General features: G+C 37.3%; 1 protein-coding gene across 6 annotated transcripts in view; it reads left to right on the forward strand.

The window, feature by feature from the left end:
• GULP1 (GULP PTB domain containing engulfment adaptor 1) overlaps positions 1-17631 on the forward strand; it is a 176932-nt gene that overhangs the window by 105830 nt on the left and 53471 nt on the right. For all 6 annotated transcript variants that reach the window (XM_069021937.1, XM_069021933.1, XM_069021938.1 and 3 more), the window contains one exon: positions 4584-4645. In XM_069021937.1, the coding sequence (XP_068878038.1) occupies positions 4584-4645 (62 nt within the window). The remainder of the gene's footprint in view (positions 1-4583; positions 4646-17631) is intronic.

The following is a 17631-nucleotide window of genomic DNA, read 5'->3' on the forward strand; positions in this document are numbered from 1 at the left end:
AAAGGAAGTTATTTAACAAGGTGACAGTTCTTGCATGTCCCATTGTGAAGGTTTTCTTTCTTTATAGAAAAATAGATAACATAGGAATAATGAAAGAGATAGGTACTTATGTACATACACTGAAGCAAATAAGTTGTTTGTTCCTGAGGCAGTAATACCTAGATGCAGCACGGATCTCTTGGGATGATATCTTCTTCAGGAGACTCTTATTAGCCTGGTTGTCACATAAAATGTTTTTTTCATACCAAGTTCTGTGAAACAGGAAGAAAAGACAGTTCCAAGATTTCTTCTGTTAGGAATAAAAACATCCATCAATGTGAAAGGATTTTGATCTGGTAGAGAACAAAGGCTTTAGTTTCTACCTTTTAAAAATTACTGTATTTTCACTGTGGCACTAAAACAGAAAAAGTTAAAATCAGAGTCTTTCTCTTTTCATCATACTAAATGAATGGCCACTAGGTCTTGTGTGCTTTGATAAACACTTTAGAAACATTAATTAGTTAATGTTACTTAATGTTACTGAATTAATAATGATAGTAGGGTTTAGGGAGGCAGTTAACTAAAGCTGCACTGTGAATGTTCTGTTCTACAATCTCTTTGGGCAGTAATATGCAGAGACATTAATCTCAAAGGGAGAACAATTTCTTGGCACTGCTATCGCCTTCCTTTTTGGTAGATAAATGGTCAGCTGTGCTGTTATCTAACCTAATGTCATCCTCCCCTAAGTGCAGCACAGTTGTTCTGGGTACTTGATGAAGTCCCCGAGTCTGTTGCCTTCAGTGTGTGATTTGTCAGCACATCCCCCTTCCCTAGCTCTTCAGTGCTGCTGAGGCCTCTGCACTGGCTCACACACGGGGCCCCCTGGCTGTGTGGGACCAACAGTTGGTGTGAAATGCAGATTGTAAAGGAACCTCCCCTTTTTTAATGGTATGGGGCTGGCATGATTCAGGGGGTTAGAAAGGAGCCACATCCCAATTCAGAGCAGTATTAATTCTCTGCCTAAGGAAGTGCCCAGCTCCTGTCTCCACCCTTGCAATTCAGTCTGTCAGACCCTTGGGTCTTCCTGGGTTAACTTGATACAGCTTTCGCTTAGCAGACTGGTGTGTGCTGGCAGGGAACAAAACCTGAGAAGCTCTCACCCAAGTCAAATTCCCTTAAAAACTGCATAGGCTGCTGTGCTGCTGCTCCAGGGCCTCTCTGTGCCTATGCCACACACACACTGAGCACGCCATGCACATGCTGAGGTGTTGTGGAGAGGCTCCACACAGGATTGCCAATCCTGCTTAATAAGGGCTGTGATTTACCCTATGTCCTTGAAATCAGAGTGGTGACCCTTTTTCGCACCTCTTGTTTCATGCAGTGTGTGTGGCAAAACCACCACGTACTCAGACATCTGAATTTCTCGTACCTCGTAATTCTCAAAAACAACTAAGCACTTTTAAAAACTTTAATGTAAACTCTAAGGCAACCTAGATTAGGAACTTCAGACAAGATCTAAAATAACTGTGGTTTTCACCCAGTGTAATAGCATAAGTCTTTTCACTTTCTATTACAGTTAACATTAGATGCATGTGGTTGTCAGGTTTGGTTTTACCAGGGCTTTCAGTCCTTTCTTTAGGACTTACTGTTTTATTTAGCTGGGAAGTGTCTAGAACTCTGGCTGCGGTGTATCTAATAAAATAATAATATGAACTGTGATTTTCATTGTAGGGTTTCATATTTTGCTTTTTGCTTCAGAATGAATAATTAAGCTTCAAGCTGTGAAAACTCCTTAAAAATTAAATTAGGTGAGGGATCATGCAAACCACAAGCCATATCTACATCAGATATTTGACCAATACTTATTTTATAGATTTTCTTCTTTCATGTTTTTCTGGTTTATTTCATGCAAAATGTCTGAAATGTAGTCTTTCTCAACTGCTGTGAAATCAAACTAATTCTAAGCAGTATTTCAAACAGCTCCTGAGGGTGGTATAAATCCAAAATCAGACCTTACAATTCAGAAGGAGAGGCTGGTAACAAACTACCCCATAATAGCTTGCATGATTTTTTGCACGTCTTTGCTCTCAGCCTGAATTTTGCCTTGTATTGATTTAGTTTAGCATTAAGAGTTCTTTCCAAAGTGCTACCACTCTGTAATTATTACTTGCCTCTAAGAAATGGACTTCTATTGTCAATGGAAATCTTCAGTACCTGTGTCACAGTGTCTGTGGATCTACATGTGAATGTTGGACTATTTTAACCAATAGCACAAGACTCCTGGAGTGTCTTTTGGTACCCTGCTAAGTTACTGATTTCATTTTCAGCTGACAGCACCTGTCCATATTTGCTGATCTTCCTCCCAGTTAGGGGTACCAACAGTTACGGCAACACTTGCACAGCACTGTTATTCCTTGCTGGAATCTCTGTAACATTACTGCTGGAGGCTGGTAGGCAACCTTATGATTTCATAGAACCACCTTAAGTAAAGCTTTGTACATGATAATAGTATTGGAAAGATTATCTGATGCTGAATTAAGACCAGAATTTCACACTTGATTCCCAAACTAAATAGCATTTTTTTCAGGTTTGAATTTTCCCTGATGCATAGAAGGGAGGAAGAAACATTTGCAAGGAATTGTTTTGATGGTACCTGTCTTGCCATTTGTCTGCTTGTAAAATTGCTTTAGAAGCCACAGCTCTGTCACTTGTTAGTTTGGGTAATAGGCATAAAATGAGTGGAGAACTATTGTAATTTCCTTGAGAGGTTCAGTGCTCTATTTTTACTAGATTTTGCTTTATAAATGTATAAACATGACACTATGCCTGCTGAAGCTAGTAAACAGTGATGTGAAGGAAATGGGTAAATTAACCCTTGGTGTTAGCAGTGTGAATGCAACTGGAGGAGCTGACGTTGGCCCTGTGCAGGTGTTCACTGAGCAGGCTGGGGCAGTGAGCAGTCCTGTCCTGAGTGCCAGCTCCCCCGTGCCTGGCCTTGCCAGCAAGCCTGGTCATCTCCTGGGCTGACAGGCTTTATTCTACCAGTCCTAATTCACAAATTCACTGGGATGGTTATTTTGCCCTTTCAGATAACATCAGCTTTTCCTACTATGTTAAAGTAGAGATCCAGTTTCAGGTGTTAAAATATTCTGGGAAATGAGTTCTTGATTCCAGCAGTCCAATCACAAGCCACAGTTGAAAGGAAGAGCCACTTTAATCATCCTCCTGGGTGTTGCTGAATGGACAAATCAGTCTTCCTTAATTAAGAAGCAATAATATCAGTCTTCAGTAATGGAACTGAACATTAGTGCCATCTAGAATGGAACTTGCTTAGGGAAAAAAAACATTCTCCCGGCTTTGCAGTTCTGATCCTGTTACAGTGATGACTGGTAAATATCTTGTTTAACTGTTTTCTTGCTTCTGCATATTCTAAAATATTCAATTATTGCTTTAGTGTTAATCAATGTCACAGCTTTCGCTCTTTGACAGTTTGAAATGAATGGAATTTTATTGTCCTTATGCGTCGCTAACAAAAAAAGTTAGTAATTACTGTAACTGCAACTCCCCATAAAGGCAAAGGAAATTGTGAGCATCCAAGGGTAGAATTTTGCTTTAAGCTGTTATTATGTTACTTAATACAATAAAGTTCCAGATTTGTGACTTCAATTCATGCTAATTTAAACCAGGATAGTCTCAAGTTAGAAACTACTACTAAATGTTCAATATATGTCATATAAAATACTGATTGGAGTTACAGATTCTCCCAAATGTGTGATGATGCAAATTAGTATTTTGGAATATTTTTGTTTTCTTAAATGCTCTCAAAAAAGAAAACTTTGAAAAATTGTTTCTAAGATTGTAATTAAAAAGAAACTTTTTCTTAATATTTGGAATTCCACCTTAAATTGTGTAGAACATTCAAAGAGGCCATTAAAATAAGAGAGGAAGATGTATTTGACAAAAAATTACAAAATTATGTCACCATGCAGCTGGAAAAGTAAGAGAATAACACAGTCTTGGAATGTGAACGTTAAAGGAGTATATACTAATTTGTTTAGCAAATGTATAGGAAGAATTACAGAGGATCTGAGCTTATAAATCAGATCTAAAACTTACTAATCTGATGCGTATCCTTTTTGTTTTATGTGGATTAAGCCTTTCTTCTGTCAGTTACAGCTTGGATAATTTTTTTTGTCCCCTTAATGTCTTGATAATTCATCAGAAAAAGCACATAATTCAACAAAAAAACATCACTAGAGGCACAAGATGCAGTCAGTGCTTCAAACAGCAGGATGCAGAAAATACTGATCTGAGGCAGAAACAGCAAACAACCTTAGACCAATTAATACATTTGGGGGGAGGAGCTGTAATTCTTATGGAAAATCAAGTTGGTTAAAATAGGAAGTGTGCCCAAGAGAAAAAAGCAGGTTCTTTCATCTAAGTGTATGGGAAGGTGTGAAATATTTCCCTCCAGCACCAGTAACTACTTCACACAGTTTTTTGAGTAAGAGGAGGATTGTTGATCTTTTCCACAGAGATATTGTTATATCGAAGTTAATGATTGGATAACCCATTCAGTGCTTTTTTATTTTGCTTTTCTGTAGACAAAACATGGATGCACACTCCTGAAGCCTTATCAAAGCATTATATTCCCTATAATGCAAAGGTAAGAAAATATGAAGTTATATTCTCCTCATACCTGTAGAACACAGCATGTTCTATCTTGTTTTTAACTTGAAAACTGCAGAGATGTGGATTTGCCAGATGAAATAATGAAGACAAACTTAGTAAATGTCTGTTTTGCAGGTGAAAATGTTCTGGTTTTAATGGCCAATTGATTCGTGTTCTGATTTATGGTTTACTAGAAAGCAAACTAGTGTTCTTCCTGTGCTTGATGCTGGTTTTTTTTAATGGATGGAAATTTTGAGTGCAAAGGAATTTAACACCAGGCTGTATGCTTACAATATTATTAAAATTAACAGCACAAACTTCTTTTGAACAATATCAAAGGCAATCCTATCTGCTGGCTATATTGAAATGTCACATACTCAGGAAATGTGGTAGAATAATAGTGGCATTTTTGCACAGTAAAGCCAAAAGACTTACTTTTATTTCCTTATCCCAATTACAGTGAGATAAGTATATATAAATATAAGTAACGCTTCAATTTGTATATTGACGTCTGCTGACAGGAAATGTATCTTACCAAAACGCCTTAGAACCTAAAGGTTCCTAAATACTTACCTAAGTATCAGCTTAGAAAATAGTATGCTAAAATGAGGAGAGAATATGCAGCCATCAGCATAACTCAGAGTAAACTGAGTAATCTGCAATTACTTGCTCAAACTGAGAGTATAATTCAATAAAATTCTATTGTGGGCTGTTCTGGATGAAATTCTCTTATGATTGGTATTTCTTAATATAAAAAAATTTCTTAAAGTAGTCTTAATGAAAAATCAATGTGAGAATTCTTAACATGAAAAATTTATATTTCTTAATAGATATTGAAAATATTTGTTTCACAGGCCAGAACTCAGGTTTCTACATGAGTGTTCTCTGCTTTTGTGTTTTCAATTTTCTTTTGCTTAGCACTGCCGCACACTGAGCAAGTATCTGTAGTGGAAAGTGAAGTCTCATTCTCCCACTTGCCAGGTTTTGAACGTGTTTTTATTGTGTATGTTCTCAAACGGAATTCTTGTCCAAAGGACACATTACCATTTAACTGGATATCCTTGCCAGACACCTTGGCTTTATATTCCACTTTTTGAGAGGGAGGATTACTTGCTGTGGTGACTGTGCCATCTGTTTTAAGAGCAAGCTGAAGCTGTGAGTTTTTTCAAAGCACTGAACAATGTCTGTTCATTTCTGGTCTTTGAGAGAAAAAAGGAAACCTCCCTCCTCTTTCATGTTTCATTGTCTTGCTTAAGAGCATATCTGGTGAGTAGGTGTCAATGCAGCTATGGAGAAAAAGAATTAGAATAAAGAAAATGGTGGCAAGAGGGTGGTAATTGTATAAACAACAGCAGTAGCAACTTCTGGAGCAGAAGAAAAGGATGGAGAATTCCCATCTAAAGGAAGTCTGCTCTCAGCCTGGTTTGGAAGACTCTTGGTCCAAAATGTCTTTCCACTTTTTCAGGCTGATGTGTGCCTAAGTGTCCTCTCCAGTTCTGCTCCTATTTATTGTTTATTCCAGGACCTCCTCCACCTTTGTGCTGGTGTGCTCTAAGATCTGTCAGAACACTTGCAGGAAACTGCAATTTTAATACCACATATGTGGGCTTGGGGTTTGGTTGTGTTTTTTGGTTTTTTTGCTTTTTTTTTCCTTTTAAGAAAGTTAACCCAGTTTTTCCCTAGAATCACAGTAGAAAATTATTTGGAACTATCAGTTATTTAATTCAAAGCAAGCAACATGTTGCTCTTCTCTGTAACTGGACTGTAAAGGGTATGGGATTCCCTACCCTGTTTTTTTATGGACACCTGGAATATATTTGCACAGCTTTTATGAAGTTAGCTGGCATATGCAGGCATAGTATTAATAAATCTAGATGATATTTCCACATCAGTTCTCATTAAGTTTTGCAGTACTTTGCACTTTAAGAGGAAAGTATGCATCTATCAGTACCTTATTTGGGGTTTGCAGGATTTTGGGTTTTAAGTGAAATGTCTCATTGATGTCATAACTTATAACTACCTTGTGAGATAATGACTAAAAGCTTCAGAAAACCTTCATAACACAAGTATTGAACAAGACTCATTCATTTTTCCCCAAAATGTTCGTATTGTTCCACTTCTAATTCTCTAACATTCAGTTAGTGTGTCTTCCATATTTGTTGGGAAGAAAAAACAACACTTGGTCTGATTTATTTCAAAAAATAATCATGTGAGGGAAGAATGACATGTTCAGAAAATCAAATCAGTTTGATGGAAAGTAATACGAGAGATGCTTTTTGTCCATGAGCAAGCGAGCTGTATTCTACTCTATAGTTTTTTGGATGCAGATTACTGTGGGTGGAAAAGTGATTTCTGTTCTTTATAAGACACAAAAATAGTTTCTCTGACACTAACCTTCTGAGATGATCAGAACACAGAGAGCTTACTGGGAAAGATTCTGTTGATTCTTAAGACAGCTTGTTGATGAAACACAGCTCCTGAGTTGACTGTTACCTTATTAAAAAAAATCCTAGCAAAGTTAACTGGAGCTTAAAAGAACCCTGCAATATTGACAACTGGCCCTTTTTTCTACAAATTGGAGAGGACTTTTTAACAGAGAATTAGTAACGTCTTGTTATCTCTTAGAACATACACCCTCAGGGTGATTTATGGCCATAATCCTCTTTGTAAGAAAACATGAGCCTAGTTTTTTCGGAAGTAAAATCCAGGAGCCATGAGTCTCCTAAGGAAGCCCTTAAATATAAAAGTATCTTGAATTTCTCTCTCTTTTCCAACACACTCACTCCTACTTTGCTATTTTAAAATTTGCTGATTTTGGCATAGTTTGCATGGTGTAAACCAATGAGGATTTGGACTTTAGGGTTTTCTATTTGGGTGGGGGGACGGGGACAAACTGAAATTTTCCCTCTTCGGTTTTGTTTGCTTTTGTTCTGTTACAGTCACTTTTGTTTGTTTAGTGTTTTTTCTTGGTTTGTTTTTTTTTTTTTCTTATCTTACTGATGTCTTGGTCTACCAGAAGGCATTGATAATAAGACTTCCCATACTTCAGCAAGCTATGGATATGAAACCTTGGTTTATTGAAGCCAGAATTTTGACATCAGTTCGTGGTCCTATATTGTTCTTACCTGTGTCACTCTAAATGAAAGCATATTGGTCACACAATTTTTTTTCCCCCAGAAAGATAATTTAGAATTTTTATAGTACAGTATCAAATATGGACTCATTTTGATGTAGTGGCATGACAGTTTTAATGTCAACAGGATATAAAATTCTAAGGCAACCCCAAATTTCTCTTCTGTGACAACTTTTTCTGTAATGTTTCTTAATTAAGAAGAGATGTATTATTTTCTGTACTCTAAGGAAAAAAGTTCTCTTTTGCCCTTAAGTTAATTCTCTTGATTTGAGACCAGTTTCCTTTCTGCAAAATAAAAGTGATCAAAGTGTGACTTTATAATGGAATAAGACTGAAGCCTTTAAAAAGGACTGGTTGTTGTCATCACGTAACCACCCTGAGTGGTGCCTTTCTGCCAATCCAAAGCTGACACTGCCCCAACCAGCAATGTTTACTGTGTCTCTCTGTACTATTTGTGTCTGTAATCCCCTTTAGAGGCACTTGCTTATTTTTTGGCTTATATCAAACTTCCACATGCACAGCTTTCCATCTTGCAGATGAGAGGCTCTGCTTTGCCAGCCTGGTGTTCACGTTGGCTGCTGGTCAGGCAGGGGGTCAGTGGCTCTGACCTTGCAGAAGGGCTGCTCTTTCACATGACAAGTGATGGCACAGTAAACCCTTGGGAGGATGTTTCGCCAAGAGATGCCTTGGCTCCCTAGTGCTCCCACAGCCCCTGGCCTAATGCTTGCTTCACACTCACTGTCAAAGTTCTTGTATTGTCAGCTGCATATTCAATTTTTGATGTAGTAGCTTCAATTTGAAATTTTTAAGCTAAATGAACAATGCAAAAAAGGAATTACTAATGGTCACACTTTATGATCTTGGAGGTCTTTTCCAACCCAAATGATTCTGTGATTCTGTAATAAAAGACCTCCCTTGGCAGTGCCTGAAACTATTAGCCTTAGCTGTAGGACAATAAACAGTTTATTTAGATTTTAAACTATATGTAATTTCTTATTCCATGTATTTTTTTTATCATCAAGGAATGGCAACTAATACTCTTCTGGACAAGGTTCATAGGTCAAATGATGTAATTACTGTAGCAGGGCTCTAGGTGCAGTTATGTCTTTTGAATATTTGTATTTTCATATCATTAATGTACAGTATCAAAGCCACATTTTTGTGGCATAAACTGCACTTCTACTACAATTTTTGTTGCTATTGCTATAGCAATTCTCTTTTTCTATCCAGTCAGCATTGAGCAGAATGTTCATGACTGTGTCATTAAAAGTAATGAAAAAATGGTAAATTGTATGTAGTGTTCCCAAGTCAGCAGAGGTCCAAGACACACTATTAAAAGGTATATTTAAGATATGTGGTGAAGTTAGATACAGCAAGATATTTCAAACAGAACACAAAAATATTGAAAATTAGCAACTACTGCAGTAGAAGGGAGCATTATGAAAAATGAATTTTCCTGCTTTAAATTTATTATAATTAGAATTAATAACTTAATATCAATTAAATTTCATTAGAGTACCAAAATGCCTTGCATGTGATCATAATTAATTTAGTGTTTAAGCACAGAAAAATTAGTATTGTGAAAATACCAAACTGAGATAGGAAAGCTGAAAATTGTAATTTTACCAGGGAATGCAAAATTGAACTTCTTAGTTATTTCTGATACATTACAGTAATTAAACTTGGGGCTCATTATACCAAATATGAATAAACATGTAAATGAAATATAAAAGATTTAAAGTCTGCAACAGGTACTCTCAACAGACTTTGTTTCTTACTCTCCAGAAGATGATCTCCTTCAAGAAATGAATAAAATTTATGAACAATTCCAGTGTTTCTTCCTTAAATTCTGTTTGTGTATAATAATTACAGGCAGTTTAATATAATAGATAATGTTTCATTTCTTTCCTTTTTCAGGAAGAGGAACCAATAGGGCATATGTGTTTCAGTGAAATATTTTTGGTAGGTGCTATTTAAAAAAAAAAACTTAAGAGTTTATTTAATTGGGGAAGTGAGATAAAAAACAGTGGTCATGTTTGCCAATACTTTATAAACTCCAACTGAAGGGCAAAATGGTAGCTCTTGATCTGTTGTCCAGGGCTCTCACCTTCTTTAAGGTTCTGCCTGTCATCCTTTGGGCTTTTCTTTAAACTCCACTTTCCCTGAAATTTCTAGTACTGTGTGTCGTGACTTCAGTTACAACTATGAAACATTTGCAACACAAGTAAGTTATGGAAGCTGGAGTTTCTTGGCAGGATTCACAAATAGTTCATACCAATTAATGACATTCAGCATAGGATCTGAGAAGTAATTGGGGTCCCTCTCTCAATAATGCAGTAAGATGTTAAAAATGTCAGAGAGCCCCTTGACTACACTGAAGCTAATGTGTAATCTGGCTCAGCCCTAGAGTATTCCCTATCCTGAGCAAGTTTTAGTTTTCCCTTGTATCCAAGCAGTTTGTTTCTCTCACATAAATTGCCATCACATCAATTTATTTAGCACCCTGGCTGCTTAATTACAGTTTTTTTCATCATCTCTGACTTTGAGCAGTCTAATTTTCACTTCCCTCATTAAAGAAAAATTATTTTGAAACAGCTTAAGAGTTTTAGAGATATATATATTTTAGTAGAAAATTCTAGAATCAGTTATTTTGCACATTGATAAAATATCTAACAACTATTATCTGGATTGAAAATACAAAAGTGCAAAAGATTTAGCTCACTGTTGAACTTTGAAACACCCTCAATTTTAGGAAGAGGGAGTGTCCTATGTATCCTTGAATGTTGGAGCTGTCCCATGGCTGTTCTGCGTTTGGATTAGGATTTACTTTGGGAGTTGAAATGGAAGAATCTAGTGTAATATAGGTTGGAAGGGACCTCTGGAGATGATCTGGTTGATTCCCATCTTAGAAATTATTTCTAAGCCAGGTGATACAAAACAGAGCCTTATGCAATTGAGCTTTAAATGCCACTAAAGGCAGAGATTCAGAGCCTCTCAGCAGCCAGTTCCAGGACATACTCCCTACCATTCTGACTTTTTTTTTTCCTTATTTCTAGTAATAATTTTCTGCAGCTTGTGACTCCCAGCCTTACACACACATGCACATGTATACACCAGACTCATCACCTTCAGGCTGAACAGGTGCAGCTCCGTGTCTCCTGACCATCACCTTCCCTGTCACATTCCTCACCACTTTCAACCTCAGCTGAGGTTTGGCTTTTCTAAATTCATCCTTGCATGCCTGGAAAATACATCTGTATTCCTCCTACGATGCCTGTCTCATTCCCCCCTTCCACACCCTCTCCTTGTATCTGTGCCAGCTGTAGCTGGATGCTCAGTCAGCTGTTCAGGGATGCAGGAATGCCTTTGGGAATTACAAGCAGTCTAGCTGATTGCTGCCTGTCCCATGGCTTTAAGAGAAAAGGTGATGTTGGTGTCTTACTAAGAGGCTTCAAACGACCTTAACAGTTGGTCTAGTAACCTTTCACACTGAAGTCAGGCTTAGTTTAAGCTTCCAAGTGTGAATGCAGCTTAAGGGAAACAATAGAACTACAGGGCTTAATTTACCCTGCAGGGCCTAAAGAGTATCCCTGTTGGGGAGCCCATACAGAGAATTGCTGAATGTTGCTGCTTACGCAGAGCTGGTCTCTTGGTGGCAGAGGGCTGTGCTCAGCTTTAGGAACTAGGATTCGGAAGTTTCTGGAGCACAGGTACTTCCAGGTTCCTCACTTTGTTTAGATATGGGGAAGAATCAGGCCTAGGTGTAATTTTAAGCCTTCTGTTTTGTTTTACCTCAAGAATGGGTTGTTGTTGCTCTATTTCATCTTAGAATCAGTTGCAGAGGGGTTGGAATGTGAAACTCCTGGAATTGATATGAATTCTGGATTATGGGGCACATAGTTTATATGTATGGTAAGCTTCTTTCTGGCTCAAAGCTTTTTGCAACCTTTTACTACAAGATTTGATTTCCTAAGTATGTATATTGTTTTGGTTAAGTTTGAAAATCCATGGCAGGGGATTCTGTGGTATTGATTTCTCTGACATGGAAGACTTGTGTGGATGGTAGGATTAACAGAGCACACTGGTGAAGAACAGAGTACTTGAGACTCAACCTGTAGCAGGTACATTCTTTACATTATTTTTGTTGTATAAATTATTATTCTTTATGTAGATTATTATTATTAGGTTATTCTTCTAAATTGTGATTCTCGGTGTAGAACAGCTGTTTGTTGGAATGAAGAACAGTCATGTGTTCAAGTGTTAATCCAACAAGTTCTGAAAGTAGAATATATTTGTTTTTATAGAAAATGCAAGTGGAAGTTTTTCTGTAGTAGTAATAACAGCTCTCAACAGCAATGCATAATATGGCATTTGGAGAACAAGTCCTGTGAGGAGCTGCTGAGGGAGCCCCAGATGCTCCCCAGCTGTTTAGCCTGGAGAAAAGGAGGCTGAGGGAAGACCTTATTGCTCTCTACATGTACTTGAAAAGAAGTTGTTGACAGGTGGGGGTTGGTGTCTTCTCTAAGGTAACAAGTGACAGGACAAAGTGAATTGGCCTCAAGTTGTGCCAGGGGAGATTTAGGTTGGGTATTAGGCAAACTTTCTTCACTGAAAGGGTGGTGAGGCATTGGAACAGGCTTTCTAGGGAAGTGGTGGAATCACCAGCCCTGAAAGTGTTCAAAAAAACGTGTGGATGTGTCACTTAGGACATGGTTTAGCAGTGAACATGGCAGTGCTGGGTTAACAGTTCCATGCAATGATCTTAGAGGCCCTTTTCAGCCTAAATGATTCTATGATTTAGTACTGAACACAGCATCTGAAGCATATTTCTAAAGACACCGTGTTAACTACAAGTTTAAAAGTATGTTTTGAACAGTTGCATCACTGGCCTTCCCTGGCAACGTCTCCAAAGAGGTGAGCAATGAGATTGTTGAGACAAAAGTCTCAAATCATTAGAAGCTTTGTAGCAGCTCTTACAATGTCATTTTCCTATTCTTCAGAGAAAGACTAAGTATTTGAATATTAATCTTCACTTTATTGTGATGCTCCAAGTCATGAGTTCCTCAGGCCTGGATTAGAGCAGGCACTCACTGACTAAGGAGCAGTGAGTGATCTGCCTGTTCAAGACAACTAAATAAAACTCAGAGGTCTGTCGAGTCAGAATTAACAAAGCAAAAAAGAGTGTACAAAGACCTTAGGGCCAACAAAGATTTACTCAACCCTCTACATCTGTCTTTGTTCCTTCTCTGTTGCTCATATATATTCCCTTGCCTCTCCTTAAGCCTTCTTGAAACTGCCAATTAGCCTAATTAGCATGTCCTCCGGGATTCGCCCTGCAGCTCTATTTCCATGAGAGCTGTCAGCTGTGGGAACGTGAGGTTGCTCTAAGAAAGCCTTTCAGGCTCTGCACTGTCAAGTATCAAGTGAGTTGCATGTCTGACACTGGAATTAATAGGCTGTAGGGTTCAAACATCTGGATTATTGTACTCGTGGGCTAGGTGGCCCACAGCTGTTTATAGATTGGCTTGCTTTAAATTAAATCAGGCCTGCAGATGAATTGCTCTTTCCTATCTCCCATATTTGTTCTCAGCCTTTCTATAAACTAGAAACAGAGCTGGTTTGTAGAAAATAAGAGAATGGCACAAGATTTTTAACAGAAACTTCTACAAGGAGATCCAATTTTAAAAATGAAAACAAGACTGCAGTCTTGTTCACCAGGCTGTTCACCATTCAGGTAAGGTTTCACATATGCTGATCTCCATGAGGATTCATTCTCAATAAACCATCAGACAAACCACCAGCTGCAGTCTCTGACTTTATTAACTTTAATAAAATAGGAATGTACACTAGGCAGCTGTGGATCCTGGACTGCAGCGAATATTTCTCTCAGAAATGCCTCCTTCAGATTACTCTGGCTCAGAAAGTGTCAAACCAATCTTGGCCTGTTTTAAAAAGCATCTTGAACTTTGAACATGAGAATATTAGATGTAACTTAATAGTGGAACTAATAATTTCTGGTTTGGAACGTAGCAAAGGAGAAATATTTGCTTTAAGTAATTTGTAAAGTTTTGTTGAAATGTTTTGCATTTTCACTAGGAATTATTATTTGCCACTAAAAGAGAGTGATGGGTTATATTGGCCTAGACCCTCTTTTTTTTTTTCTTCTGTATTTCCATAGCTAATATTCCCTTCATTCTGAACCTTTAAGGAAAATCAAAATCAGGTAGTTCCTATTGTTTTGCAAGTAGTTTTTCAATTTGTTGCTGTAGTATTACTGAAAAGAGGGAAAATGTAGAAACAAGGATGTCCATCAAATCTTTGAAATGTGTGGAACCAAGGGTTGCATTTGAAGGAGCAAATAACTTGAAGGATGAAATAGAGAAGTCCCTAAACCCTATCTTGTACTGTTGCTGTAGCTCCCAATGCTTCTGAGTAGGGAGAAACTAGGAGGACAGATAAGTAACTCAACAATTCATGTTAATTAGCGCTAAAAGATTAGGTAGGAGGGAAATCTTGTTTACTCATAAATACAGGTTTATTGGGGAAAAATCTATTCAAATCAGGAATGTGTAGGTCTTCTTAAGTCAGAATTTAGAGGCCATATCCCAGCTTGCACTTTATGAGGCATCGAGGACCTGCAATTTTTAAAGGGAAACACATTCTCAAAATGAAAAAGCATTCTCCAAAATTGCATGTGCATACTTAATGTTGAAATCTTAAAAGCTTTAAAACTAGCTATGAGTTTGGGGGTTGAGTTTTGGGTTTTGAAGAGAAGCAGGTGGGAAAGTTGGACCTCTTCATATGTTTTTTTATCTTCAAAATCTGCTGAAGCATTCTGAGTATGTGCTATGTAACAGAGCACTCTGTTAATTTTGTACTGGTTACAGCTTTTTATTTGTGTTAGTGTTTACTGTTTGATGTGTACGAGGAAGAATAGGGTCGATGTTTTATATTGATTTTCATCAGTAACACTCAGAGGTACTAAATGAAACTGTGCTGTGCATTTCCAAGGGGTTACTGCAATTTATCAAAGTTCATTAGATCATAAATTCTTTGAAGCTAAGGGCTATCTTTTTGATGTTTGTACAGCCTCTAGAATAATGAGAGGGAGGCTGTAGGTGCTAGCCTGATGCAAATAGTCATAGATCAAAGCTCAGAATAAGTAGGCAACAGAAGACCTTGGACTTCTATCATGAGCTTTCTTCTCAGTTGGGATAATTAAATGATAATGCAGATAAGAAATGAGTGACTTATTTTCTGCTTAAAGATAAGGAGCTGAGGTAATATTGAAGGTTTTCCACATATCTGCCCCAAATCTCTGTTCTCAAATCAGACCCCAAATTTTGAACTCTGCTTTCATGCCTTGAGCTCAAGATTAAATGTCTTCTAAATACCTGCTCTCTCAGTGAAAAGGTTTAGGTTGCTATTTAGGGAAGACTCCAAATCCTTATATGAAGGATTTTAAAATACAGTTTTCTGATCTGTGTTCACCTAATGGTATGAGTATCACTATAATAACCTCAACTAGATTAATTTTACCACTTCAGCACCAGATTGGGGTCTTTTATTGAAAGACATAATATTTTTTATGAAGTAAGAGGTGAAAGCCAATATTTTTGTTGGATTAATTGCCGTTGTAAAATAATTTACAGATTACTTTCCATCTCAGTTATGTTCTCTTAAACAGTTCATCCAAGATGTCCATCTCATCTGCTGGTGGATCTAAGGTCATGATAATGGTGGTTTAATTTAATATCAGATGTTGTCAAGCTGAAATAGTTGCTATGAAATATTTTTGCATTTTGCTAAAATAATCAATCTAATAAGAAAATTCAGTTTTCTAATTTGTACTGTTCAGTGGGAAGAATATTTCCTGTGTTTAAGTAGTTGCTCTGCACATTTGTTAAATGATAACATAAAGAGGCAGTTCTTTCTGTTCCAAATATTATTTTAAAATAAATGACTCATCCTAGCCAGTTTTTGAAAAAAAACCTCTGTTATTGATATTCTTCAAGTGCCTGAAGGCCAGGTGTTGAATTATGGTGATCACATCTGTTTTATAGCTGTCTTGCATGAGAGATGATGTGTAAAAAAGAGAGCTTCTTCTAAAAAACAGATTAACAAGAGAGAATATAGACAGGCTCATAAAACAGAAATCATCACAGAGAAGACACTTCCCATTCCCTGGAGGAAAAGTGAAAGATCCAGTACAGCTAAACCAATGTAAGAAGTGCTTTTCTTGTTGAGGCCCATTGCCTGAGTAGTACTTGTTTCCAGAATCTGTGATGGAATTGAAGAGGAGGGGTTCAGAGTAGGGTTTGATTCTATGCAGGACATTCACAGACAGTGAGGCAGATGTATGTTAAGAGTACATTCCCAGCCATGGAAAGAAACATTTCCAAGATGTTTGTGTTTTCCCATAAAAATCTTGAATGTAATTCCCAAAAGTCCTCGAACAGCTTATCTTGTGCTGTGGTCAAGAACCTGTAGTAGATGAAAATGCTGTCAGACTGCTGTGGTTGAAGTGCCATTTCCTCTCCAGCCTCTGCCCTTGGTTTGCTTTCTCAGTTTGCCTCCCAGCTGTGCTGTCTTGTTGCTATTGCCCCTTTTCAGTCCCAGTAATCAAAGCACCCAGAACCAGTGCAGGTTACCTGTCCTTTTTCTTTTATTCCAAGGTACCCACTTAAAGATATTTTGTCAGAACTTCAAACATGATGCAGTTGTAAGGGCATGGCTACTGCTCTGCTTTGTCCCCTGTGTTTTTATCTGCTGCATGGACCTTCTCTCTCTGCAGAATTAGTTCCTTCCACAAGTAACTAATTTGATTTTGACTTGGCTATCCCAGTCAGATATTCTCTGAAAATTTCTGAGGGTATTCTGTGAATATAACAACACAGAAAGACATCTGTATGTGTCATTTGTATAAAATTACCAACACATTTAAAGAAGTAGATGGAGCTTAGGAAGCAGTTTCTAGGAGCAAGGAAAAACAATTCCTTTTTAGTTGAACACAGACATTTTCTTGTCCACTTTTATCAAAATGCTGGTATTAATTTCTGTGAATATAGCATTTAATTTAGCATATTCTTGTAGATTATCCATGTGATTCTGGATTACACTTTGCATACTGACTCAAGATATTTTCCCACTGAAGTTACTTTACTAATAAAACATTAAGCTTATTCTTTCTTTACAAATTAAGTGGTTCTCAGTATAGGAAATCTACAATTTAGGAAAAAAAACAACCAACCAAAGAAAAAACAACAACAAAGGTGTTTCACACTTCATATTCCTGTCCTTTAATACTCCTCAGCACCTGTATCTGTCCTCTGGTGTCAATTATCTTGCCCACAGAATGAATGTATACTACAATACTAGAATTTAAAGACCAGATGATCTTTGGTGACGATAGATTAAAAAAAATAAATTGAGACTATGTTCAAAATTTGGTTTCCTTGAAAAGGCTACCAACATTTATATTATATTTCCGAGCTGCTAAAGCTCTAGCTACACACATTCATTGCTCTTTGTTTAGAACTGCTCTTTTCTGGTGTGCTGCTTGTCCTCTGTTTGACAGCACATTGATTCTCTGAATCAAGAATTAAATCAGGAGTCATTTATTCTAATTATGGTGCAGTAAGCTTTGCAGTATTAAAAGTCCTGATTCAGATGCAATGCAGTGTCCTTAAAATAGGCAATTTCTTATTTCACATTAAACTGGAAAAGGTCTTTAATAAACTCAGAGTCATGGACAATAGTTATTTGTTCCTATTACTGAGGCTATTTGTGTTGGAATGAAGATTTTGTTCCTAACTGTGACTTCTGGTTTTTGTCCCACAGGGAATTCC

Source organism: Aphelocoma coerulescens, chromosome 7 (assembly GCF_041296385.1).
Source record: "Aphelocoma coerulescens isolate FSJ_1873_10779 chromosome 7, UR_Acoe_1.0, whole genome shotgun sequence".
NCBI classification, from domain to species: Eukaryota; Metazoa; Chordata; class Aves; order Passeriformes; family Corvidae; genus Aphelocoma; species Aphelocoma coerulescens.